At 46.9% G+C, this 27,935-nt stretch overlaps 2 protein-coding genes across 52 annotated transcripts in view; one reads left to right on the top strand and one right to left on the bottom strand.

Annotated features, from left to right (window-relative positions):
• LOC116940339 (calcium/calmodulin-dependent protein kinase type II delta chain) overlaps nucleotides 1-7,612 on the top strand; it is a 71,185-nt gene extending 63,573 nt beyond the window's left edge. For 48 of the 50 annotated variants that reach the window (XM_032950048.2, XM_076065732.1, XM_032950044.2 and 45 more), the window contains 4 exons: nucleotides 1,474-1,549; nucleotides 2,031-2,125; nucleotides 2,768-3,004; nucleotides 4,688-7,612. In XM_032950048.2, coding sequence (XP_032805939.1) covers nucleotides 1,474-1,549; nucleotides 2,031-2,125; nucleotides 2,768-3,003 — 407 coding nt within the window. In that variant the 3' untranslated portion in view covers nucleotide 3,004; nucleotides 4,688-7,612. The remainder of the gene's footprint in view (nucleotides 1-1,473; nucleotides 1,550-2,030; nucleotides 2,126-2,767; nucleotides 3,005-4,687) is intronic. The other 2 variants (XM_076065728.1, XM_076065736.1) reach the window with 1 other exon arrangement.
• A 1,260-nt stretch (nucleotides 7,613-8,872) lies between these two features.
• Nucleotides 8,873-27,935, bottom strand: part of LOC116940337 (synaptopodin 2-like protein) — a 53,467-nt gene continuing 34,404 nt past the window's right edge. Inside the window, exons 8-9 of one of the 2 annotated variants that reach the window (XR_004402533.2) lie at nucleotides 14,631-15,781; nucleotides 8,873-14,584 (exon numbers count right to left, since the gene is read on the bottom strand). Coding sequence is in view for 1 of the 2 variants with exons in the window: in XM_032950033.2 (XP_032805924.2) it covers nucleotides 15,119-15,781 (663 nt within the window). In the remaining variant the exon portion in view is untranslated. Of the gene's footprint in view, nucleotides 15,782-27,935 lie in introns of both variants that reach the window. The other variant, XM_032950033.2, reaches the window with a different exon arrangement.

Below are 27,935 nucleotides of genomic sequence, written 5' to 3'. Positions count from 1 at the left end.
CGAGTCCCCCAGGCTGTTGCGTCACATAGTCACGCTGGCTTGTGGCAGTAGGGATACAGACATGGAGAGTCAGCTGAATGGTGAGTAGCCGCCTCCTCGGCACTCTGGAAATTTGCTAAATTCGACAACGCGTTCCGTAGCTTGGTGTCTCTTGACGAAGTTGCTGAAAGAGTTTTTTTTGAAATGTCAACAGGTATTTGTTTGTCTGTCCGTGAATGTATTTAAATGATCCATTAAGAAAATCGTGTCAAAGTCACCTTGCTGCTGGGCTCGGGGACGGGGAAGCGTTAGAGGGGAGAACAGAAATGCAGTGCGGAACCCACGGGCTTTGCATATCTGTGCTTGAGCCAAAGAAAGTCTGCCTTGGTTAGCTGGCTTCGCCGTGTAATAACATCAATGCCAGTGGAATAATTTGCTTTGAGCATGGATGGGAAGCTTAAAATAGAGTCTGGATTAGTAAGCAGGTAGATATTTGGCTGCTGTGTGTTTGCGCATTCAGTATACAGACTTGTAAATGTCTCGCCATAGTTTGCATGCTTCTCCCCTTCCTTTGGTGTTTGCGTTTGGTTTTATATATCGGTATGATTTGTTTATTTGAGACAGACATCACCACTGCTTTCATTTGAAGGTTGTGTTATTTATCCTTTTCATTTTGACACAAAGTATTGGCTCAGTGATGTGATGTAGCTGTCCTCGCCTCCATAAGCATTCCTACAGTTATTTTAGTGAAGGTTCGTGTTAAACAATGTGCAGCCAAGAATTTGCTTTGGTGTGTTCTGTCATCCAAGCCCAGGTGTCATCCAAGCCCAGATGTTTTGCATATATAAAACTAACAGATTAAAATAGCATTTTTAATTACATCTCTCAGCAATTACACATTCGGTTGTCTCAACACCTGGTGCCGGAGTATCGCATATACAATGCTTGAGAGTAAACAGGGTTGACAGAACACGTTTCAGTAGCTTTGTATGTCCAGAAAACCGCATATTTATTTGCGCGTATGGAATGTTGATGCAAACCATGGTGATTACTTATTAACAGTGTGCAATTGATGTGTTTTTCCGTGTTTGTGAACGCTTAATTGACCCGAGATATTTTCTCTTATTCCCCGCACACACGTTACATTTTAAACTGCTCTGCCTCGACATCCCTGCACTTGTTGAATTGCCACTCTCTGCGTTTCCTCTTATTCACTGACATCTCCTTAATTGCATTCATTTTGTTTGATCCCCTGTAATTGTTTGCCATAATACACCTCTGCTGCATGGAATATATTAATATAAAAACGGCTGTCGCGTAACCCCCTATTCCAATTGTTGCTTTACGCTCTTGTCCTTGCTACCCATTCCATTCCTGTCCGCCCCCCCCCCTCCACCGCCACAATCCTCGCTTCCCGCATTCATCTCTCACCCCCCTCCCCGCTCCTCGTTATGCTCCACGCCAATCGCTTGCATGGTTGCCTGGCGACCGCAGCACGCAAGCAGGAGATAATCAAGGTGACGGAGCAGCTCATCGACGCCATCAACAATGGCGACTTCGAGGCTTACTCGTAAGCGAGCGGCATCAACCTCCACACATCAGCGATTTCCACCCACCCACCCCCACCCACCCCCCCCCCCCCTTTTATTTAATCGGTCATTTTATTTCTCGTCCGTTGCGGGGTCCTCTATTTATGGCCAAATTAATGGCAGTCCTGTGCACGAAATATTAAGCAGGGTTTGCCCGCTATAACCCTGTCATTGAATTTTGCCTTTTCATTGCAGGATTTGATTTTTTTTACTGCAGTTTATTTATTAAAGAACCCTCCCTGAGTTGTCTGATTTCCAGGATTTATATTGCTAATATTGAGGATGATATTATCAACATTTAAGGTCAATTATTATATACGGGAATAGCAAAATGCTATAATGGCAAACAACATTTCTTAACATTTGAAGTTATCAAATGCTTGTCAATTTTCAGCAATTGTTTGTACCAATTGTATTTTGTTTTGCTTTTTGTTCAATTGCTGCGTATTGCGCCACATGCAGGAAGATCTGTGACCCCGGCTTGACCTCCTTCGAGCCCGAAGCTCTGGGTAACTTGGTGGAGGGGATGGACTTCCACAAATTCTACTTTGAAAACCGTATGTTGTGTGCATGACACTGTTAAACCATGCAGTAGCCCTTATTTAGAACCACTTTATTTGTGGATCTTATTCGAGGTGTAACGATGCATCGATTCACGAAATTCATATTATTTCTTAAAGCTCCTCACATTGGATCACGTGTTTAAACATTGATGATGTAATGGGTTCAGTGAGCCCAACAGCTACTAGGGGCACTGCCATTAACCACAGTGATAAAAAATATATTGATTATTTAATTGTGTTGCGACACTGAATCGTGATAGTTCTTCCAATTGTCTTCGTGATGAATCGTTAGACCTCTTGTAATTATGTAACAAAGATACCAAGAGGCCCATTTCAGTGCACGTTTTTATACCAATTAAGTTTTGTTTTAAGCATGACCCTGATTCTAAAGCATTTTATTGAAGAGAAAACAAAACTATTTTTTTGCCCCATTGTAAAATAATCAGGTCATGTAAAAAAAGGGGCGATGGGGAGAGGAAGCGCAGAATTCAAGTGCATGGAGAAAGGAAACCCGCTCGACCTTCCCAATGCAGTAACTTGACTTTTGGCTCACAAGAAGGTGGCAGTACGAGAGCCTTTGCTGTTTCTTTTCATCGATGCGGAAGTTCACAATTTTCATTTTCTCGCCACCACCAGTCCTGTCCAAGAACACGCGCCCGATCCACACAACGATCCTGAACCCGCACGTGCACCTGATCGGCGAGGAGGCGGGCTGCATTGCCTACGTGCGCCTAACGCAGTACCTGGACGGCTCGGGCCTGCCGCGCACCCAGCAGTCGGAGGAAACGCGTGTATGGCACCGTCGCGACGGGCGCTGGCGCAACGTGCACTTCCACCGCTCGGGAGCGCCGTCTGCCCTCCCCGTCAAATAAGGTGAGCGGCTACCCGTTACGTCAAAACCCCTTCGTTTGTTATATGATGTCTCGGCCCCTTCCTCTGTTATTCCTTCTGTACCCTTGGCACTTGAACAACAATAAAAATTGTTTACGGAAAGATAAAGAAGGTGAGCGGTGGTGCGACGTGCCTCCCTTCCCCCCTATTTGTGGAGCCACTGAGCAACGATGACTCAAAAGGTTTATGGGTTGTACCGCGTGCTGTTGAGCACGATGTCCGACGTTTTTCCTCCCGTGTTGAGGGCTTCTTCAGCAAGTTGTGCTGCTGCTGTACAGCCCTCTGATGTGGTTTTCGGTTGTACCGCATGTTATTCGGCACGATGTACAACGTTTCGCCACGTGCTGGGAGCTTCTGCAGAAGTGTTTTTCTTTGCGAATATTTTCGTTTTTCATTGTAAACATTTTCTATCTGGATGCTGGTTTCTTCTCCACATGTCAACTGTTGGCCCAAAAATCCATCGTAACTCTGAAGGCTTTTTTTGGGTGCGTAAATAACTAATTGCATGTCAATTATTATTTCTTCAATAGATTGTTGTAACATAAAGGTTACTCTAAAAATGTATAACAATAATACATATTTCCAAAAATGCAGTATTCTGAACATTCAATGAGCCCTTTCAGCCCAGCTTGTCACAAACTGCGAAGCCATCACCCCCCTGAGTGAGGTCTCCACTTTGAACAGAAACATGATTAGAATCTGGGTGCCTTGAAAGTGGTCCTGTGCACTGCACTAGTACAAACAAACACGCCTGCCTGGATCAAGATTACAATCTTGTGCTTCTCAATGCTAATCCCACCGCTGCTGGCACCACCACTGGCCAAAGCCATTTGTTGGACTCAGGAGATTGTGAAGGTTGGCAGAAGTTGCAATCATGTTGTCGTGGCTTTTGAGTATAGCCTTGTGCGTCACTGCTCTATCCCCAATACTGCTTGTGATAAGGTAATGCTCTTAGTAACCCCAAATGCTTAATTTGTCAAGGTGGTACGGTTGATTTTGTGGGTGAGATATGTGAATGATTGCATTGCCGAATTGTGTACCAAGGATAAACGATACTTTGACTGGGGTGTCGGCGTCACATCGCTGCAGTGTGGTGTGGGTAATTGCATGACAGCACTCTTAAAATAGTCGTGTTGAATGTAAGGCAATGTGGTCGGGTGAATTATTGCGTATATTATATATGATTTGGAAAGTTGTGAGGCTGTGCCGTGTAGTATGTTATATTCCTGCATTGCATGGTGTGGCTGATTTGTTTGGCTACATCAGTTGCGGATATTTGCGGCTGCATTTGTGTTGATTGTGCGGTGCGGGTCACTGTGTGGCTGCTTTGTGTGGATGGGTAATTGAGCGGCCGCACCATACGATGTTGAAGTGTGTCTGTATTGCGCAGAGCTGGAACTGTGCATTCGCGTGTGTATAATCGCATTGCCTTGCTACGTATAAAATGCCGAGGTTCGGTCATCGCTCATTGGCGATTTGCGTGGTGCGGGTCACCGCTCGACCGCTTGGCGCGGGTGCGTCATTGCATGGCCGCGCTATAACATGCACTGCACGCGGGAGGCAGCGCTGGCGGTTGCGTCACTGCACTTTGCTGTGCGCGCGGAACGTTTCACCGACATAACCCGGTGTGTGCTCGCGTGTATTTTGTGTTGCCGTGGCACGCAGGCCGAGCGGGTGGTCTCGGCGATGGTGTGCTCCCTTGTGAGGCAGCCTCGAGCGAGCCGCCAACAGCGTCGCCCGCCGGGTGTGCGCAGCAACGCATGTCGCGCCATCCCCGCCGCCCGGCTGCCTGCTCCGTAAAAAAAAAAGCACGTGACTCCATTGTCCTGTCGCGTCGCACTCTCTCTCTCTCTCTCTTTGGTGGATGTTTCAACTTGTTTCAGCGTACCGCACTGCGGCGCATAATACTTAAGCTAAAAAAACGGAAAAAAAAGTATATGTGTCATACATATAGCTGGCCAGGATGAAATTGTTGCATGAATTTTCTTAAGTACTGAAATTAAAATTGCAAAAAAAGGTAACGTTTCATTTTTTTTTGTTTAAAAATTATCACCATGGCATGAAATTGTCACGTTGGTGTGCTTACAATTAGGTGTCGTAAATGGTATTGGATATGTACGTGAGCATTTGAATTCATCAGAAGTGATTTCTCGTGGAGGTGATGCAAACAAAAGAAGCATCATGCAGCTGTTGTTTTTTTTATCATTATTATTACTATTATTAATGTTATTCTTACACGGAGGATAATCGTGTTGGGTGTAATTGTCATGTTGTAGGCTGGGGAGGTTTATAAAAGCTTCCACTGAGAAGAACATTCAGAGGAACAGTCATTAAAGGTATCAAGCTGTGATGAAGCTTCCACTAATCAGAAGGTGTATTAGTTTGATAGAGGTTTCCGAAAACAATGCTTATTTGAACGAACATTTTAATTTAAAAAATGTTTCCGTTTATTTTTGTTTGTTTTATTTCCCCGCCCCCCTACCCCCCACCACCTCATGTAAAGTTCCTTGAGAGGCTGAAGGTGAAACGTCCCTCGCTGTGTGTGGTGTAAGGTCTCCTACGCGTGGCTGAGAATGTCGAACTACAGAAAGGCCACGAATCTTTTTTTCCCGTTCCCGTGTGGAAACGGAGCTGTAGATTACGTTGGAGTTTGTCGCAGGGCGGGGGTGAAAAAGACGGCGGTGTTGTCGGATTCTCCCCGTCCTTTTGCTCCCCCACATGTTACGAGGGGGCAAAGAGGTGCAGCAGAGTTGGGGGGGGCTCACCACTCCTGAGAATGCAGGCAGTTGTGCGTATGGTGATGGCCGGTGCAGGGTATGTGGCTGGGTTTGAGTTATATTCGTTATTTTTTTGTTTAAAGTTATCGTGGCAGTGCTGCGTTGAGTATCGGCGTCTGTTGAGTTGCCCCCCCCCCCCCCCCCCAGAGTACTGGGGTGAGTGCAGAAGACCAGAACACCGATGTGAGTGGGATTGATGAACCCTTTTCTCGAAAGTGAACTCTCATATTTTTAGCATTGTAACATTTTCGGCAATGTTCTCTTTTTTGCGTTTATTGTATTTGTATATTCCAGGCTTTAATTAAAAAAGGCCTTGGAATTTTTTTTTTACAATTTAATATGTGTGCGTGCGTGTGTGAGAGAGAGCGTGGGAATTTTATTTCGGTTTTGCATATCGATCACTAATTGCTAGCAACTACTTTTTTCGCGGCTATTTTTTGGGGTTTATTTTGTGCAATAACTTATTTCCATGATTGATTTGAAATAACAACAGCACAGATGAAGCACTGCAGGCAGAAATAAGGGAAAGAAAAACAAGTTTTTAGGTTTATATGACATTTGAATTTGACAGTTATTAAATTGTAGTGTATTACATTTTTAATACAATTTAGGTATAGATCAGTAAAAATAAAGGAAGTGCTGTTTTTCAGTGTATCACTATCATGTCTGATATGCAACTTTTAAACACATTGCAAACAGATTAATGCCTGCCAAATAAAGATTTAAATGCATGTACTGCTTATTTATTTAAAACAAAAATAAGAAAAAAACTTAACGTGAACTGGTATGAAATATTAAACATTAAGTTGCAGAGCTTAATAAAAAAAAATTAACAACAAAAAAAGACAGTGTAATCAGTTAATCTTTCATTACAAATTTAATGTTATATTTGAACACGGTAAATGTAGCCTGCTCCGTTGGTTACCTTTTTAGAGTCTTGTATTTGAATTAGTTTTTTTCTTCCTGGAATGCTTTTGAGTTGTATCATTTCTAAGCATGTTGTTCCGTCGTGTTTTACTTAACTGAGCAACACAATGTGCAACTTTAGAGAGGGCGTCGACCAGTCCAATGCCTTCTTCATCCGAGCGTGTTTTTAGAGAGCAAAACGTGCACGGAAAAAAAATATATATCTAGGATAACAAACAAAAAATAACAAACGAAATCGTTGAACGTTAATCCACCTCGCGCGCGCGGTGCACGGCACTCCAGTTTGCAAGTCGTAACAAAATGTGCACGGGTGTTGTTTTTTTCGCTGAAGAGCTGATGTTGGTCAAAGAGAAAGGTCTGCGGGTTGGCAGGAATCGTATATTGACTTCCTGAGTGCTTACATTTAACAACAAAAAATAAGATAACAGTATTTTGTGAACTGTAGAACTTGGGCGTAGTTACATTTTCTATCTGAAGAAGTAGAAGAGAATTAAATAAAAAAAGGAACAATTTAGGAGTGGATGCAAAATTGAGGCCGTTTATTTGCAGGAATGTGAAAAGATAGCAAGGACGATACCCGCCCCCCACCCCTGCTGCCCCCTCTCCCCCCCCTTTTTGGTGAACATAGTCCGTTATTTTAACTCAAATAGTTTATAATCGCTTGCTGTATGCTGCATGATGACGTAGTGTAATGTTGTTGGCAGGAGTCGGGCTGCCTCTTGCGTTATGTAACCCGTATGCCCGATTTGCTCTGCCCGTAGCTCTTTCCTTCAGGATATGTTCTTTCACTCTTGATTTTTTGGGACGTGTTGTACTTCGATATTTTTCCCTGCAAGACGTGTCGCATCTTGTAGAAAACAATAAATTCGCTTATTGAGACTGTAAAGAGGCGTCGTGTCTGTGCATGTCTTTCTGCACGATTGAATTAATGCGTGAGTGAACGGTTTGTGTGCGATGTTAATCGGAATAGATCCTCGTCGTTCGGTTGTCATCGGTGGCGTAGTAACTACTTTATCAGCTCAGCGGGTGCAGCAATCGCTCAGGTGGGGTCCCACTTTGATTTGCCTCGCACGGTCGCACAAAGGCTATTATATATTGCGGCTCCTCTTGCCTAATCACATCATTACGCTCACGGTCTCAAACATTTTACATATCTCATGTTGGTTGTCAAAGGGGCCGCCAACTCGTAGCTTTGGCCACGAGGGAGGGCCAAGGCACCCCCTGCCCAACACGCGAGTAATGCTCCTGGTTGTCACATGGCGGCTGACAATGAGCCACAGCTACTTCCACGTCTTCCTTTCTCTGGTCGTGGCCGATCGCTTCCTGTAGGTCTACGTTTTGAGTTCTCCTTTGTGTCGTTCGAGGCTGTCCTCTTGTGTGGACAGCCTCTAACTTTAGTTTTAGATTTAAAGCTTTCGTTACTGCAAGGATCTATACTCTTTTGTTCTATTCGGTAAAGTCACGTAAAAAAACAACAAAAAATAAAAAATTCACGTTTCGGCCACAACACAAGTGGCCTTCATCACACATGCCCCCCCCTCTACATCGTTCATCATGCTAAGTCCACCAATTAAATGCTAATTTTTATGCTAATTTCTTTGTCAAGGCGCTCTGCTTCCTCTCACACAGCTTAAAGGTCGCGGTCTGAGCTTGGCTGTGTTCACTCCAGCGCTGTCCTCTAGACAGTCTGGTCCCTTCACCTGATGAAGGCCACTTGTGGCAGAAACGTGAATTTTTTGTAGTTTTTTTACGTGACTTTACCGAATAGAACCAAAGAGTATCTAACTTTAGTGTTCGTCCTTCACATAGCAGTGCCGGGATTTTGGTGGTCATTTGTTGGCCTCCATTGTTTTACATTTCCAAACCAAAGAAGTCTGCATCTTTATCATTTGCACCGAAGTCTCCCGCTGGCCTGGCGTTTTCCCTGTGTATTTGTCGTGACAATATTCCCGGGATCCTTCTCGGCCACTTCATCTTTGCAACCAAGAATCTCTCATCCTCCCACCTCTTAGGGTCCGGCATTTAGACCCATAGAGTAAAACGGATAACAAAATCCGTGGAATCGGATTTTTGTAAAGATTTGATTGTTCTATATCTGCAAATATGCATTTAGCATAATGGTAGATAAACACAACAGACAAAATCAACCAACTAATCAATAATTATTTATTCCAATCGACTTCATTGAATCGCGGCGGAAGGGTGAACTGTGACGTGCCTTTAAAGGAAACGAAGTGAAACGGGTTTTTTGGAACGCCAATGGCTTTTATTTTGAAACGTGGCTAGGTACGTGTGAGTTTGCTATTGACCACCCATATGTCAGACTGCAATGCGCAATATAGGCACGTGTGTTGCAGCACCGGCACCACGACGGGATACACAACGGTCGTGGTATTAAAAACAGTGCACGGGGTTATCGATTATCACGTCACATTACAGCCTTTTCAGTGAGTTACGAAACAAAGCGCATCCGCAATTATTAGGAGAGCGGCTTGCGTGCGTGTCCAAATGAATGTCGTGTATGCGACTCACTCGGTGAAAACAACAGTACGGTGATGTCTAATAATAATTGCAGACAAAGCAGGACAGCAACTGTGAAGGTAAACTTTAGGAACGGCATGGCGTTTCTAAAAATAAGTGCCGTCGCCGCGAACGTTGACACCCTCGTGATGTCACGTGTGATAGCTTCACGTGCTTTTATATGTTTGCTTATACATATAGGTATATGTTATGAAATACACGTAATGTCTCGCACGCGCTCCTACTCGCAAGGAACATTTGTATGAACGTATCTTGTATCTTCCGTTCCCTGGGTCGCGGTAAAGTCAAGCTATGACTTTAATTTCCGCAGCGAAATGGCCTGAGTCGAGGAGAGGTTGGGTGGGTTTGTGTACGTGCACCTAGTTTGGCACAAGTGGGTGAATAGGTATTTTTTTTGTTGGTGTGTATTTAACATCCTACTATGCCAAATGTTGATAGTGGGGAGCACAGGTGGTGCATCTGTCAGTCTTCTCGGTTAACCCCTGACACCTTTGGTTCCGTAACCTCCTGCCAGCGAGCCTTCAAACTTCACGTGGCATCAAAGTGCACCTCACCTGGCACAAGCGGCTGGTGGTGACTTCACCACTAAGTGGCGAATGGGTGTGTGTGTATGTTGTGTCTTAATAAACAGCACCTGCCGCAATAGTCCACGCTATAGCGGGGGGAGTATTTTGACGCGTGTGTTTGTGCACCTGTGAATGTCTAGCTCTTGCCAGACACATTTATCGACTTTCTACCGTCTTCGTGACGCAAGCAGCATTATAAGCAGACACGGTCTGGTCCGAAACGTGGCGTTTCTTGCTCAATTTATGGAGTAAGGTAAAACCTTGCATCTTATACATCGTATTCATATACAGTAGTAAGTTGAATGTATCCTAATCAGCTTAAAAATACAATTCCCCCCCCCCCCCCCCATGATCTTCCTTTTCATTATCGTAATCATTGACTTAAAGCTTTCGTGACTGCAGGAATTCATATTCTTTGGGTCTTTCGGTAAAGTCACGTAGATTGGTTCAAATGAAATAACAAGCGGTCGTCATCCTGATGACGACCGCTTGTGTTGCGATCGAAACGTCGTAGTTTTGTTATTTTCTTTGAACCTAACTACGTGACTTTACCGAAAGACCCTAAGAATATCGTAATCCTTTTCATCCTATTCACCATCATTTCCACAATCATCACCACCACCGTAAATCATCCTCATCATCGGACATTGTCCATTCACTGCTGGGTAAATGCGAGCCTGCCGTGCTGGTTATGAGACACGTGGGCTTGGGCAGGACGCCTCCCTAGAGGGATGATGACGGTGGCAGCCGAAGGCTTGGAACGTGCCCGGCAGGGCGACCACCGTGCTGACGGAGCGATTCGGATCATGTGCAAGAATGTTCAACGCCAAGCACGGCCTGGGCAGTCTTTGTCTCCCTTATGACAACCAACTAAGTCCAAACAGACCAGCGCGTGTGCCAAGTACAATCCTCGTGTTTGGTCGAGTCGACCGATAAGTGGCCAAGGCTTACCAAATAGCACTTAGTTGTTGTGCATGGCAGTTCATGGTAGGTGCTAAGGTCAAACACAAGTGCGGTTGCAATTGATAGCAGTGATACAATATAAATACACGGTTGGGCTGCGGTGTTGGCTATTCCTATGATTATGTAAGTGCCAAATTATCACGACCACGCTTCTTCGTCTTCGCCAGAGAGGTCTGTCGATACGACATTCACTGCTTAATGCCACGAGTCGCCACTAGGGTCCCATTGCGTGAGACCTGCTTAGGTTATATTATAACGTTTGCGGACCAGCCCTCTTGTCAATCCACTGCTGAGATGAGGGCCTAAGAACAAATTGGCCAGAATACACCCAATATCAGATTTTATGGGATCTAAGCAGGGCTGAGCCTTGGTAGTGCCTGGATGGGTGGCTCGCCATGTTATAGGGTGTTGCGTGATTACGTTGTCAGCAGAGGACTTGCCACATTAACTCGCTCGCATTGACCAGCGTGGTAAAGTTTGGTCGAATGCCTCCAACGACTAAGATTGCCACCTGTCCAGGATTAATCCGCTACGGGCGTCTTGTGTTCCAGTGGCAGGAACTCGTTTGTCCCGAGATCTTTTTTTCATTTTGTTGAGTTGTATTACGGTGCACTTGCACAGTCTTGATAGCGATAGGCTGACTGAGAAATATGTCCAGGTTTGGTCTTCTGCGGAAAAGGTGCCAACCCGAGCCACAACCCTGCCTTACACTGCACTCTAAATTATTACCATAAAATGTGAGCCTTCTGCCAAACACTCCAGCGCCGTGACCTTCTTTGGTTTCAGCATTTCTATAGCGATGTATTCTTTGGCATGTACACTATAGTGATATTGTTATCCGCACAATAACAACAACAAAAAACATGTTTATCCAGCAAGCCGTAGGATCAGCACTAATAACATTAAACCGCAAAGCGTCTCGGGATATGATTATGATGAAAGAAGAAAAGGGGGGGGGGGGGGACCGCACAGAACAATACGTGAGCCTTGCTTGGAGCTCGAGTGCAAATCCGGTACGAGTATTGAACCTCCCCCCCCCCCCCCCGATGCCTTGGCGGATAGCCCTGAAGCACAACACCAACGCTTTCTCCACGTGAAGAGCCTATTCGACGGCCGGATACAAAAAAAACCGCTCGCACGGACCGAAAACAAATGACTTCGCGCAAACAGAAATGTCCTCGACAGCAACGGAAAGTGAAACGCAACAGGCGGCGCCAGCATGGCTTTGCACGACCAGATGCCATCACCAATCTCGCGCGATATTCCGACAAGAGCCTTTTTCGGTCACCGGCTCACAACGTCCTCGCAATTCACCAGTGTCCACCCAATGTCGCCAACCCACTCCGATAACTTGGGACTAGGGCACAGAAAATGTTTCGACGTCGTGGGAATGTACAAAAAAAATCTCGAAAATCCCAGTAAATATGTGAGTTACGATATTGGGCGTTTGTATAATTACGAGGAATCTTAAGAACATTTTCTGTACTCGGGTCCCTGGTTATTGATTCTTCGCGTCATATTTACACACTACATACACGCACATATCTGCACAGTCCACATGCTTAAGATTGTTATTGCAATCAAACCTACACAGCACATACCACACGTACTCTATATTCCTTCTTGCAGCACGTGTCATACAAGTGAGGTGCCAAGTTAATATTTTTAAAGGTAATTATTCACTTAAAAGAAATAATAAAAGCTTTAATGGTCAATATTTCCAACTGGAAATTGCTCAAATGATCCAAAGCACTTATTAAGAATATAAAGTGACTTTTTTTACTTTCACGAGTAACATATCGCGGTGTTTTGGCCTGCTGGCCTACTTAGGAAATATCCTAAACAAACATTTTATTATGTCCAACGTATTCGATTTTCCCTGCATGCGTTCGCTGAAACAGAAACTGTATATAACTTTAACAACATTCCTTGGTCTTGGACGCATTAATATCCTGGAATGCTTTCTTATTCTGTAAACAAAATAAATCTGTAGCCTATATATTGTCACATCCCAAATTTCCAATCGAAACGCTCGCAGAGGACAGTGCATCACCGCGTGTTAGAGAGTGGCTGATGGAAGACGACTTCACAGAACTAATTCTGAGACCCTTTCAGTTGTCCCCTCGTCCACGCGAGGTGGTGCACGACGGTTAACCCAAGTATTATTTTTTTTTAATTCGCTGGGCTGTAAATGTTTCATTTGTACAAAAAAACATGTACTTAACGAGAGGGGTTTGTGTGTGTGCAGTCATTGATGACTTGGGCTGAGACCGTTAACACCCCATTCTTAAGAAACCAGATTATTCACATCTAGCTTTAACGCGCATTAAAACGCAGGATATCGGCAGTGCTCATGGTGCATTGTTCCAGAATCTAGATCAGTGGTTCTTAACCTTCACCTGCAGCCTTGCACCCCTTTGGTTCTGAATCGTAAAAAAAAAAATGTTAATAAATATATAAGTTTGATGAAACAAAAAAGTTGTACTTACGTGTCCAGTTCTTTAATTTGCGTTTCGATAATATACCTTCTGAAAATTTCTGGCCATGTCTCGCACCCCCAGAAAGAGCATCTCGCACCCCCAGGGGGTGCGTGTACCCCAGGTTAAGAAGAAGAACCACTGTTCGAAAGGCTATTATGAACCCTTCAGCCACCTACAACCACCTCTTTGGAGCCCATATTTCAAAGTTTGTTTCGAGCCTCGACTGTAACGAGTCGGCTTCTCGCCACACTTTCAACAGTTAAATCGAAATTTAAACTTTTAACAGTGTTTGTTGTTGCGGTTTCTATTGTATCACGATGAGCGGTGATTCAACCTTGAGAGACCGGGCGATACCTGCAGCGTTGTACAATTGCAAACACGGAAATATTGAAGTCGTCCTTTTCTGCCGAAACGGTGACGATACACACATTGAACAGTCCACGTAAATAAATGATTTTTTGTTCTTTGTTATTACTATTGTGCCGGAACAATATATTGTTTCTCTTGATCCTTTAAACCCTGACAGTTACGTAACGTGAAAGCTATACATGGCACGGGCTGGTGCGCGCGCGTTAACATTTATTATTCAGCGTTCCTGGCTGCATCGTGTGACGACCCTCTCTGTCTCTGCGCATGATTTTAAATGTTACAGCGCTCGCGTGCTCCGTCTGCATTGAACTGCGGCACTCATCGCAAGTCGACACCTTGGACACGTGAAAAAAACGCATGCATATTCTGTATGAAAGGGTTAATCTTCGTGTGTTGGTGTCTATACGAGGGGGTGTGTGCGCATACGTGGGGAGCGGTAGCGTCGCGGTTAGCGCGCCGCACTGCGGACCTGGCAGCCCGAGTTCGGTTCCCGCTCACGACCAACATCAGTGAAGATTGAATGAACCGGTCCTGGGCCTCCCCTAGGTCGACTCGGCCTCAAACGAGTACCTCGTTCGGTGTGGAAACATCACCACTCGGGAGATGAAGGCGGCCGGGCGTGGTGCTGGCCACCCACGTGTGACGTGCCGGCCTTCATAGGTGCTCGCCAACCGGCACTTGCCCCAACATTCTGTTAACGCTGCACGAAGGATCTTTGTCTTTGTACGCGGATGAGGCTCGCGAAGGATGCTCCTGGAAAGTTGTCCAGCAACAATGGGATTTGGAGGAGCGACACTCGGCGATGAGCAGAGTGCAAGGCTGTTGAGCAACAAATTGGCACGGTGGTGAACGAAGGTGGCGCATTTGTCAGTCATCAGGATCAGTCCCGTCACCTCATGCCAGCGAACCTACCGCACTTCAAGAGGCCTCAAAGCGCACCTAAGATGACACAACCTACCGCACTTCAAGAGGCCTCAAAGCGCACCTAAGATGACACAAGCACCTTCATCTGCCACTGAATGAAGATGATAGGTCGTTGTTTTTGTGCGTTATGGTCCATGCTGCCTTAATAGATGCTTGCGAACATCACTTGGTCAAAGAGTCTCCACAGTGATGTTGCATCTTTGTATGTGCCGTGATTGTTTGTGTGTGTGTGCATATGCGTGCGTGTGTGCACGGATGCACGGGTTTGCTGTCTCCTCTCGACGACAGAGACGTCGAGAAACACACAGAGAGACAAGAGACACAGACACAAAGAGACGAAGAAGGCACACGTATAAACAACAGGGAACAGAGGTGCAGTGACAGCTTGACACAGAGACACGGGGGTGAAACAGGGAGACAATTTTTGGCCGGAATCAAGGGGTAAGTGAGGGTGGAGCCTCTTGCGCACAAACGGCAGCGCGTACATCTGAGGGCAGCTCGCTCGAAACAAAAAAGCCGCGAGTGGCCACGGCGACCGTGAGGACCGATTCACCGGCTCAGGCCCTGCCAGCCCCTAGGCCTCGTGTTGTGATCCCGACTCCCGTCCACGGGGGACACGAGGCCCGGCGAGCCCCGGTGCAAATCGACCCTCGCCATGCCTCCGCGCTCTCCATCCGCGGCGGAGCTCAGAGACCTCCGCCTCGCCGCGCCTCCAGTTCCTAGACGGCCACCGCCACCGCAGCCGCCGGCTCCTCCGGGTCCTCCGGCCGGCGCTCCGATCCCTGCCCCCGCTCCCGTTCTCTGCTCGGGGCCGAACTGAAAGATCCGCGGCGCTCGCGAGCTGCCGAAGGAGCGCGGCAGGGTGCCCGCGGACCGGCGCGCCCCCGTCGAGGGCGACGCCGGCGGCGCGGGGTGGCCCGTGACGCGGTCGCGCCACTCCTCGGGCGGCCGCGGGAGGGTCTTGCGCCGGGCGGCCGCCAGCACGGCACGAGCCACCATCGCCGGGGCGGAGGTCGCTCGGAAGGCGGCGTCCACGGAGCCGAGCGGGGAGCGCGCCGCCGCCTCCCACGGGGAGAGCCCCGTGGGGGGCAGGCCGGAGGCGGCGGCGGAGGAGGAGGAGGAGAGGGCCCCGCGCGGGGACAGCGGCGACCACGGGTGGGGGTCCGAGTAGGCGGAGAAGGCGTCCTCGGCATGGGGCTTCCACGCGAAGTCCTGCAGCGTGCGCGCGGTGGGCAGGGCGGGCAGACAGACCGACTGTTGGATGGATATAATAATTGTGATGTAAATCGCGAGTAGTTTGAACTTGTAATGCGCACTGTGCTTGTTCTCGCTCTCAGAGAGAGGGACAATGAGGAACGATAGACAAGCGGGAAGGCAGCCGCCGCGCAGTGAGCCGCCACCAACAATTACCCAAGCTCAATGGTCCTTTACATATTAAGCTGCCAACGGCCAATTAAAGGAGTGTTTGCATTCGGGAGATAACCAGAGCACCTGGAGAAAACCCGCACATGCGAGGGGGAAACACTCTATCCCATACAGACAGAACGGGTGGAGAACACATTTTTGCTATATTCTCCTGGCCATGGAAATAGTTTCACAACATTAGTGCGATCCGCCAACCCAAGAGAAACAGGCAGAGACACGAACTGACAGAAAAAAAAACATGGAAAAGACAGAGCAGACTCAAAGAGAGAGAGATAGACTCATGGTCATGGACTGTGACACAGAAACACGGAGAAACAGAGAGATCGGGAGAGATGGAGACACTGAGATATACACACAGGGCGGCACAGAGAAAGATACAAATCAGAGGCAGGCACTGAGAACAAGGACAGACAGGGATAGAGAGAGAGAGACACACACAGAGACATTGAGGGAGACAAGCTCAAATAATATTGTGGCCATGAGCGGAGTTGGGTAGCAGGTGAGGTAGTAAATGTGAGTTTGACAAATTTCCTTCATGCTGCCCCTTGCAAGCGAATTGCACAGTAATACGCCCATGATTCACTTTTATCGGTTATATATATAAAAAAAAATTGCCACCATAAAACTTTTGTTTCCATTTTAGGTGAAACCTAAAAAGTGAAATGTCTGGTCCAGTACTTTTGATTGACTGCCCTGGGATATCAAAGCCGCGTAGCAATGCATTATTGAATCCATCCGTATGGAGCTTTGAGCGTTTTCCCCAGTCTACGCATTGGAGTTTTTTTTCCTTTTCTGGGTTCTCCGGTTTTCTCACAAATGCTACAAAGTCATGAATGTATTTGGTGACTATCGCATTTTAGTGCTATTTATTCAAGCAGGCAATAGCGTTTGCTTCTTTTCGCAAGTGAGATCTGGATGATCGTAGTTACGTGGAACCAACGATGATTAATTTAGTCTTGGCCCATTAACTAATTTCAGCACATGTGCAATGCATTTCGCATTAAAATGCATGAAAATCTACACTGCGTTTGTCGCTGAGAGTAGGATATGTTGTGGATAAAAAAAAATATTTATCTTGTTTATGCAACCGGTGATAGGTTTCATTGAAAGAAAACATGTATTTGAGTTTAAAGTGTAATGATCCAGTTATACGTATTCAGCCCACGTAGCAGTTTTATGCCAAATGTATTGCCCTTAAGCCTCCACCACCCGACAAGATTGTCACGTTATATTATTTATATGTATATAAGTTGTGCTATTTATACACGTGCCAATGAAATGAAATTGATCAGATGCTGACCAATAACGCATCCGACCGTGTCCGTCCGGTGCCCCTGAGCTGAATTGGCTTCCGATTCCCGAACGATTATATTAAAAGGTCGCACTCATTGCACACAAAGTGCTTACCACAAAGGAACCAAATCCTTTGCTGATCTCGTCAAGGAGCACAAACCATCACGCACACTCCGGTTGTCATCCTCACAGCAGCGGCTTTTGGCTGGCCATCGAACAAAGATGGTCGCCGCACTGAGCGCTTTCAGATGCGCTTCTGCGGCCGTCTGGAATGCTCTTCCTTCTAATATTAGGAAGCCACTGGATTCATGCACTTTTAAATCATCTAGACTGAAAACTCGTTTCTATAAAACTGCTTTTTTGTGTTTAGTTTGTTGTCCTTCCCCCACACCTACGATTAGCACGGTTGGCTACGTACAGTGTGAAAGAAGTCCAACGTATATACACAAGGCTCCTCGCTGAATTCAACATTTTAAAAGTTGGATTAAGAAATTTACATTTCGCCCATGTAGCTCGAGACCAAGATTTAATGTGGCAAGTTTACGGCAATAGTCACTGGATGTGGTAACCTGTCCAGGAAAACCAGTGCCAGATTAAGCCAGTGTGGGGCCTGTAGCATATGTTATAAAGGGGCCCTATAAATTCAAACAATTTTTAACTTGAATAGTAAAGTAATTGTACTTTTTAAATTTGCTGTACAGCCAGATAATACGACAAATCGCTAACCTTAAACACCCAGTCGTTCATAAAAGTCGAGGGCGTTATAGTACTATAGTAATAGAGCAAGTGCAGAATCACTGAAGCGAAATTAAAAGCTTGATAGCATTTGGCGCGGGGCACTTGAAAGTGCGGGGCCCGTAGCATTTGTAGCTACTTGTGCCACGAGGAAAATCCGGCACTGGTGGTAACGGTAGCGAGGGACAACTTTGAGTCGAGGCAAAGAAAATTGTTTTTGCTGAACAACGATTGGTCTACTCAGCACACAGCACACAACCTCCGGAAGTCATGTGATCTTCGTCGACGATTCTTATTGGAAGTTGCAATCCCATATGACCACCAGGGGGAGCAGCGATCACGTTTGCCAGAATCGGGGGCGACTAAATCTCTTTTAAAAATTGAGAATCGTGCTGTTGCCGGTGACAATCACCAGCAACATTCGCCCGCAATCTTCTTCAGTTTATCGTGGGCCTTTAGGTTTATTCTAGACATCGTTGAACGATGTAGCCATGTGAACTGAGCGTATCATCACTCGCCAGACAAACGGCTACAACATCCAGCAGCTGCTAGCCAACCGCGTGGCTCACTCAGCAAGTCGTGATAAGGATGGGACGGTTCTGAGTTCAAATCCGAGTCGGTAGTTGACTTAGCAGTTCAAGACATTGAGTCGTTACTAAAATGAGAACCACATCGTGGAAAATCAACAGCTGTGGATGTACTCAGTCACACCACGGGAATGTGGAACTTCCACCACTAAATCATGGTTATAAATGGAAATATAAGTGCCACCCAGGGCTCAATTGAGCACGGGCCCACTTTGGCTTTTTATAAATACATATGTAATGCGATAATGTTTAACTCTCTGTCAATCCACGGCTGAATGAAAGCCTTTCCACAATGTGTTGGTTATCGGGGCTGTTGACCATACTTCACCACGCTGGTCGGGTTGGAGAAGGGAGCGTATTGAGTCGCCCCAGGACCACTTAAAATGTCACTCCCCACTGACCTTAACTTTGGCCAGGAATCAAACTCAGGTCCGCTGGGTTCGTGGCGCAATGCACTAACCACTCCGCCCCCACACCCAGTGTCGGATTATAATGATCCTAGTAGCAAACGTACCAAATGCTACGGGTCCCGCACTTTGATGGGCCCCACGAGAAATGCTTTCAAGCTATCAATTCTGGTTCAGTGTTTCTGCACTTGCTCTATTACTATAGTACTCTACCGCCTTCGACTTTTATGAACGACTGGGTGTTTAAGGTTTAATCTGGCTCTATAGCAAATGAAAACAATACAATTTACTATGCAAGTAAACAATGTATGTGTTTTTTTTAGGGCCCCTTTATAACATATGCTACAGGCCCCGCACTCGCTTAATCCGGCATTGCCCACACCCCAATACGCAGGTCGTGTAGCCTAAAACAAAGAGTGATTGAGATTATCAGGCCAGTCGGGCTGCATTGTTCTCTGCGTCAAACAGACAAATGGCTATGGCTTCTTGCAAATGTGGCGCGGGACGGTCCATTGATTAAGATTTATTCTTAAGATTATGACGCACGCTTCCAAAACGCGGCGCGTAAGATCCGACGATTGTAAATGAGTGCCGTAATAAGTTCACGTGACCGCAGCAGCAGCATTCCACGAGAAGCGCTGCGAATCTCCGGCCCTAGGAGGGAGTGAATCAGCTCGGAGTCGTTACGTCACCCTGGGTCTATCCGAGCTGGCGACTCTGCGTTTGGCCTCATTACAGGGACGCGCCAGATGCACAGACGGATACACGATACTGTAGGAAGATGAATAAGGGAATGGGTGAGTTAGCCGCGCTGGGATCACCCGTACTAGGAGCTTGGGGATCTCATTCTGACCTCCATGGTTTCGGTACGCGAGGTCGCAATAATAATGTCAGTTCACGGGCGGTGCCACGTGGTTTTGTTCAGGAGCCCTGCGACACGAGGTCAGCTGCCTGCCAAGGCCAAATGCAACGGCTCAGTGAGATCGGAGCCGATCCTAGGCGCCCGCCTCATCTCCCTTCACTCATCCGGACGGACCAGTGTGGTGAAGTATGGTCAAACAACCCCCATGACCGACGCGGCATTGAGAGGCATTCATGCATCGGTAGAATGGCGAATGGGGCTGCAGTATATTTTACTGGGATATATTTGTGAGCCTCACATTACTACCGTTTTCAAGGTGTTACATTTTGACGATAGGTATGTCAATTTGATGGAATTTCACCAGCTAACAGAGAAATGAAAATAATGCTATGAATTAAAATGCGCTTTGTTTATTTATTTAGCAAAGCCTCACCGAGTCCCACACTCTTATAGGAGGTTAGTGTGTTTTAGATTGTGGGCCACTTCCGTTGCTGAGTGTTTGGCTTCACGTTGGAGGAAAACTGAGTACCCGGAAGACAACTCATGCAACGGAGGAGGGTAACGCCAAAAGCTCTGCACAGATAGATTCACAAAAACACTGCTCCACTGGCATCTCCTGATATCCCCCATGCACTAATCAGCCTCAGCTAGGCTTTGCCACCTGTCCCGGAGTTCACGGGACACCCACCCCCTTGTTAAGGCAGCTGTCCGGAGAAATGCGTAAGTCTTCCCAGAAGATTTAAAGTCCCGGCTCTTGGCAGTTGCGCAACAATTATGATAATACGCCACTCGAGACGATGCAAATTGGCATGCAGTTCTACCCTCTTCCGGTATTGTCAGACATTCTTCTCCCCGTTGATGTCCACGCAAGATGTTTTTTTTTCAATTAACCTCAGGAGGTGGCAAAACCTTGGCCTCAACCTCGCTTAGTTTCCGAGAGACCTCATGAAATCCCGTCCGCATTCGGGCCTGTTTTGTAACGGGTCACGATGGACACCCGATGCATCAATCGCCAGTCACAGGGGGACAAATCAAAACCCGCTCCCCGCGTGTATCGCAAAACCGCGAGTCCGTGCATGGGCGACGTTCGCGTGCATCCCACGTCGCGCAGGGTAAAGAATAAGAAGACAGTCGAGCAAGGGTTGAAATCAAGGAGAGCAGATTTAATGCGAAAGAGAGGAGAACAACAACAACAAATCCACCCAACATCATCGACGTCATCATCCAAGGGGGGGGGGGGGGTGGTAAAGAAGACGGTGAGAAGGTGCTGAACGGAGACAGCGGTGGGCGAGTGGCGCTCACAGAATAACTCGCGCGCGCAGACACACATACAGGGAGGCACAGGAAAGCAGCGACAGTATCCGGTGGACAGCAGCGAGACAGCAGACGCTGGGAAGGGTGTGAAGGGTGTTCGTGCCTTCCCCGTGTTGAGAGGCAGGGTCGCGACGCGTTCATTAGAAGGCGGCCGCGCAAGACGTTGCGTCGGGTTTTTTTTGTTTACGTTTGCCCAGCGTGTGTCAATTTCGCGTCGAGTTGCGGACTGCGGAATTCGCGTGGAATCAGAGTGCCCAGTCGTCCGTGCTGCTGTAGACTCCCTACCATATATAGCAGGCGTTACTAAAAAGATCTCCAAAATTCTAAACAAACACAAGATCCTGGTCCGGTTCAATACAGTACACAAAATCCGTGACCTGATCCCTTCCGTGAAGGATGTCATTCCTGACTTACAGTACCCCGGAGTTTACAAATTGATCTGCACCTGTGGTGACTGCTATATCGGGGAGACGAAACGACATGTCTCTGACCGAATTCGCGAGCACAAATCAGATTTAAAACACGACAGAACGAATTCTTCTGCCGTAGCTGATCACTGTTACAACACTGTGGGTGATCACGATATAGTTTTCTCCGATACCAAGGTTCTTTGCAAACCCACGGGTTTTTATCAGAGATTTGTTCACGAGGCAATTCAGATTTACAAACACAGACACAATTTCAACTGAGAGGATGGTTTCAAATTAAGCAACCATTGGAAAGATGTTCTGAATCAAACCAAACATTAAACTAATTTTCAATGGTACAGTATATTTTTTCAAGTAGTGGTATCCCAAACTTTCGCAGCTGCTTAAATTCCCTTTTCACACCATCAATATGTAAACTCCCCTCCCCCCCTCGCCGGTCTGCACATGTTCCCCCCCTGTACATCGTTCATCATGCTAAGTCCGCCAATTAAATGCTAATTTTTATGCTAATTCCTTTGTCAAGGCGCTCTGCTTCCTCTCACACAGCTTAAAGGTCGCGGTCTGAGCTTGGCTGTGTTCACTCCAGCTCTGTCGTCTAGACAGTCTGATCCCTTCACCTGATGAAGGCCACTTGTGTTGTGGCCGAAACGTCGTGAATTTTTTTTATTTGTTGTTGTTTTTTACGTGACTTTACCGAATAGAACCAAAGAGTATGGATCCCTTGTACCCGTTCAAATCCAGGCTCCAGATTTCCGTTTTTGTTCCCCTCCGCCTATGACCGACCGCCTCTTTCTCTCCGTTAAACGAACGATCCTACTGTGTGTGTACGGCGTCTTGACATTCACACAGCACCTTTTTTTCTTCGAAATTCCTGCTGTGTTTTTTTTGTTATATATAGAATAACAAACGCATTGCGCACGGGATGACAACGCGCCCCCTCCGCCGCCGTCGTGAACGGCCTCCGTTGCTTAATTTAAATAAAAAAATACCACTCGTAATAATCGGGTTGCAGCGAGGCATCGAGTTGTCGATTACTACCGAGCCTTGTGCGAGTAAGCAACCAGAGAGAAGGCAGACAAATTCACCGCAATGCAACCGAATAAACGCGTGGCTCAAATGGCCGTCCCGAATAGCGACGTTTCGTTGTCATCGCAATGAGGGCGAATCGTTACGCCACACACACACACACACGAATAAATATAATAATCTATCATCGTTGCTACTCGTGTTATTATTATGGCCCCTCTTCGGAGAAGAGAGACGTGTGAGCAGGTGAGAGAAAGTCGGAGATCGTAGCTGGAGAAAGCGGCTCTGGAACATCGTTACAACAACAACGCCTTGGGGTGGCTTCTTCCGTGCAATTATATAACGAGTTAGCAGGTGAATTCAAAGTGAAAATGTGGCCTTTTTTAACTGTCAATCGGGAGGGAAAGAATATGGATAATTCGTTTTTATTAATAAAAAAAAATATCCGTTGAAACTTTTTAACGAATTATTGCACCCAGCTGTGATTGTAATCAGAGTTGTCGCATTGGCCGACACTGGGCTGCAGTAGTAACTTGTAAATGCAAATAAATGCATTATCCTTGACCCTGTGTGCGCGTGCTCAAAATCTGTCATGTTCTGTTCGCAGACTGCTGAGATAAGGGAACAGGCAGCGCGAGGAACCAGCTCCCACCTACGACAGAGGACAACAACTGTAAATCACTTCCTTGGATTCAGTGCAGCAGTTTAAATGAATACAGATCATTACTATTATTTACAAAAGTAAATTAAAGGAATTCCACCAATTGTATCCCCCATTGCATTATTGGTGTTACGTCGTGGGACAAACGTTACAAGCCAGTGCCACCCTCCGTGCTGGGGAATGGTCCACGGAAGTGGACGTCGAAGAGCTACCTCCGAGATGGCTTTTGAGCGACCTCCGGCTCACACAGCAGAGGGCGGCACTCTCCCGTCCACTCTGCCGGCGAGGAGTAACGTTTATCGCACGTGGCGATGACACGGATATTTTTCAATACTCAGCCTGAGAATTAGTCAAATTTAACGTTGATGCCATGGTCTCCTTCGCGTAGTCATTGGCGACCGGGCCGAGGCCATCAACTTGCTATGTTTAAACTCAGAGGTGGCTGGAACCTGGATTGGAACCCAGGGTACCCAGCGGTTCCGGCTCAGTGCTGCGAGTACAATGACCTACAAGCAGGTCTTTGTACGTAAATTAATCGATTCTCGCTCACGCCAAGCGTGCGTAAAGTAGTTGCTTGCGCACGTTATATGCAAACGATATGCTGAGAATGCATTTGTGCTGATGGAACTCGATCAACTGGACAATGAACGAGAAACAATACAAACGAGACGGTCACCACAAGGTGAAAAAAACTAAAAACGATTTTTGAGTCAAATCGTGACCCTGATTCTAAAAAAATGATTAAATCTCAAGGGGTGTGTGGGTGGGTGTTGTGCTTCTATTAACGATCATGATTTACTCTTGTTTCGATAGCACGATCGGTGAGATGAGACGGTGTTACCTGTGTCATGTCGTAGAGACCCATATACTCACATGGGCTACCAATTGACTTAAATGGAGACCTGAATAATCAATATTCAAGTATTGATTTATACGAAATCTCAGACTGGGGACGACAGATTGAATAATAATAAATCGCGGGTTCCATTTTAAAAAGCAAGTGAGTTGTTTCGTTATTGAGGAGCAAATGTTACTGAACTACTTTGTATGATTACAGAGCCCAGTTATTCCTTCATAGAGTTACAAGGTAGCAATGCGTTTTTATGAGGCTGGAGCAGTGGCGCTATGAACCTGGTGACTTCGGGTCTGATCCCCGTTCATGGCTAACATCAGTGGTGAATTATTTGAGAACTGATCCTGAACCTTCCTCTTTGTGAATTCCACGCTGACCAGCGCCGTGCAGCCACGCCAAGAGCCCAACACGAGCGTCGAGGCTACGCTCATCACCTATTTACGGAATCACAATCACAATCTTAATTTAGACTGGATGAATCAACTCAGTCATGAGCCAGTGGTGGACATTATCCATTCCTTTGGCACGGGGGTGAGTCTCTGCCAAGCACAACCGAGCACTGTTGACATCTCCACACGACGTGGTTCTTATTTTAACGGCCCCCCGAAGGGAGTATGGGCGCAGTCAACCTCCCAACTAGGGCTTGAACTCGTGAACGTCCCATTGCGAGGCAGCAACTCCCCACGACCGAAGGCGTCTGTGGGTGGGGGGGGGGCCTTCGTCCGGCAGTGGACCGACAAGACGGCCGCACGTTATCGTCGAAGTGGTTTTTTTTTTAAGTCACACGGCCGATGCCAATAAAGCGTGGGAAGCACAGAACGGGATTATTGTGAAGCGCGCATGCAGACAGATCCAAGAAATCCGTTACACTTCTTCTCTCCTAAAAAAGGAAACATCACAACTTCCATCGAACCCAGCAAGCTCATCGCCCCTTGTGCCAGCTCCCGTGCCGGGTCTCTCTGCGTCTCAGCCTCTGCAGGCGAGCCGACTTTCATCTTCGCTTTGGGCACCAGCTTCCCTGTGCCTCAATTACCAAACATCTCACTTCCACTCTCTCCCGAGGGGCGGTTCAACGCTCCGGGTAGAGGGGGCAACAGAGTCCGTCTCGGGTTTTTCCAGTATGAGGTGGCAACGCGTGACAGGTGGCTCCGTTGAGCAACTGGAATGCGCTGGCGAGTGGCTTCTCGTAGAGGCCCATAGGACTCGCACAGAGATCTACCGGCTCACGTAGAGGCCCATAGGACTCGCACAGAGATCTACCGGCTCACGTAGAGGCCCATAGGACTCGCACAGAGATCTACCGGCTCACGTAGAGGCCCATAGGACTCGCACAGAGATCTACCGGCTCACGTAGAGGCCCATAGGACTCGCACAGAGATCTACCAACTCACGTAGAGGTCCATAGGACTCGCACAGAGATCTACCGGCTCGTGTAGAGGGCCATAGAGAACTGGTCCTGTGGGAGCCCAGAACTGGTTCAATATTTACTACTTAAACTATATTCTTGGTTCTTTTATTATGTTTTATGTTTAATTTGTATTATTTCATTATTTCCCTTCTACGTGACTTTACCGAAAGAACCAATAATATGAATCCCTGTGCTCACGAAAGCTTTAAATCGAAATTTAAACTATATTTTTTATTTTACCAGGTAAAGCCCACTGAGCTATATAGTTATTTTTCAGAAGCCATCTGGCCACAAATTATAGCTAAACGAAGCTGCTTATCATCGTGTGACAATTTATAGCAGCCAGAGGATATGGAGAAAAATCCACGCGACAACTGGGAGAACAATGCAAACTCCCAATATACAGCAGCAGGCGTCAGGGTCGGGATCAAACCCAAGCACTCCTGCAAACCAGGCGAGGTAGTTAAACATCTCACCACCGCGGCGCCTTCGTGTTCCAATTATCAATGAATCCACCAGCCGCCGCATGCGTCATCACCCGAAACCAGAAAACCCGAAGCGGACTTTGTTGCCTCTCAAACCCGGAGCCCCGAACAGACACTGCCCGCTGCACCCACAGAGTGCATTCCGTACAGAGTCCGATGTGGCCAAACTCTACACATCGGTCATTGCATTCACGTCCTGAATACATTATGTAAACGCTGCTTTATAATAAAAAAATACCAAATCTATACATGGTATTTCACTTCCCTGAAACTCCCAATTAGCCTACATTTAAAATTAGCCCAGGGCCCAATCCGCCTACATTAAATATTAGCGCCGACTGACACAACAGAGATGCCTCTCAATTTTAACACCGTAGCATCTCTAGGCCCGAAACGATAACGCGATGACAATAATTACAACAATATTGCCAATTCTTCACGCGGGAAAGCCTCACCGAGTTTGTTGGGATGCTTGGCTAATCCCTTCAACGAGGGGCGAAAACGGAGAACCCGGAGGAAAACCCCCACGCGTGCGAGGGTCATGACGCTCAGCACTGTCATGTTAAAACTAAACAATTTTTATTTTATTTTACCAGTTAAGGGTCCACGGAGCTACGTAGCTCTTTTTCAGAAGTGACCTGGCTATCACAAATGATAGCTCAATGTGGCCTATCACGTGGAAATGTACAGCAGCCAAATACTCTCAACGCCTGATGTTTATTCTAAATGTGGAGGGGAAAAAACTGAGGACCCGGAGAATATCAACGCGACCACGGGGAGAGAGACACGAAAACTCCAAATATACAGCAGGCGTCGGAGTAGGGCTCAAACCCACAACCTCCTGCATATCAGGCGAGGTAGTTAACATCTCGCCACCGTGGCAACATGATGGGAAGAATAATATCTCAAGACTGTAAAAGATACGAACTACTCTGCATGTAAATTAATTGTCTTGAGTGGCGTATTAGTATTACTATTCAAATTACAAAAACCTGGACTTTTAAAGTCCCGGAACGACTTAGAGGTTTCCCCTTGACAGCGATGCACAGGTGGCGACGTCTACAACACCTGGCAAGCCGTGGTGGTCACCCATCCATAACCAGGCTCAACCCTGAACTTGGACTACATTGGGCACATAGAGTGATTTGGTCTTGTGTATATGTTCCGTAAGACACAGGCTTATTCTAAGAGCAGTAGTGTTTGGCTTCGTGGCTATGAGTGGCCACAAAGACCATCGCACTGACAGCGGCAGCCTTGGGGACCGAATTAGTGAGTGGCGGAGACATCAGCTGATGAGCAGTGACCTCATTAAATTCAGCTGTGAGCTGTGAACGTCAAAACTGCAAAGTGAACAAAAAGTGAAAAGGGGAAAAGATCCGGAGGCGAGGTTAGGGGTCGTATTAGCCTCTGTGTGGGATGGCTCACTAGTAGTGACTGATTGGATGGCTGGTAAGAATTAAGGGTAGGGTTACCACTACTCGCTGGTTGGCTTGATGGCTAAGGTTTGAGTTAGCGTTAAGGCCAGCGGCAAAGATAACACTAGTGGCTGGTTGTCTTGAATGCATGGAATTTTGGATCAGAAAGAGGGCTAGTACTGGTTATGGGTCAGCGGTGGCGTTCACTGGCGACTGAGCTTGGGGTAAGCATCGGTGAGTGTGCCCCCAAAACCTGCCAACCCCTCCTCCCCATAACGTTTCGGTCACTTTTAGTTTCTGGTGTTCACAGTGGCAGCATTTTTACCCCCCCCCCCCCCCCACTGCTCCACTCACGCTCGTCGCGTTCCCGAACCCCTTGTGCACAAAGCGCGCCATCACCGCGCACCCAGCACGCGTTCGCAACGTGAACCTTTCAACCTTCGCTCAAACCTCCGCTCGCCCGGCGC

The sequence above is a fragment of the Petromyzon marinus genome, chromosome 8, assembly GCF_048934315.1.
Source record: "Petromyzon marinus isolate PM22_M1 ecotype Great Lakes invasive population chromosome 8, UKy_Petmar_22M1.pri1.0, whole genome shotgun sequence".
In the NCBI taxonomy this organism is placed as follows: domain Eukaryota; kingdom Metazoa; phylum Chordata; class Hyperoartia; order Petromyzontiformes; family Petromyzontidae; genus Petromyzon; species Petromyzon marinus.
The sequence above is the reverse complement of the archived record's forward strand: the minus strand, read 5'-3'. Positions and strand labels throughout refer to the sequence as shown.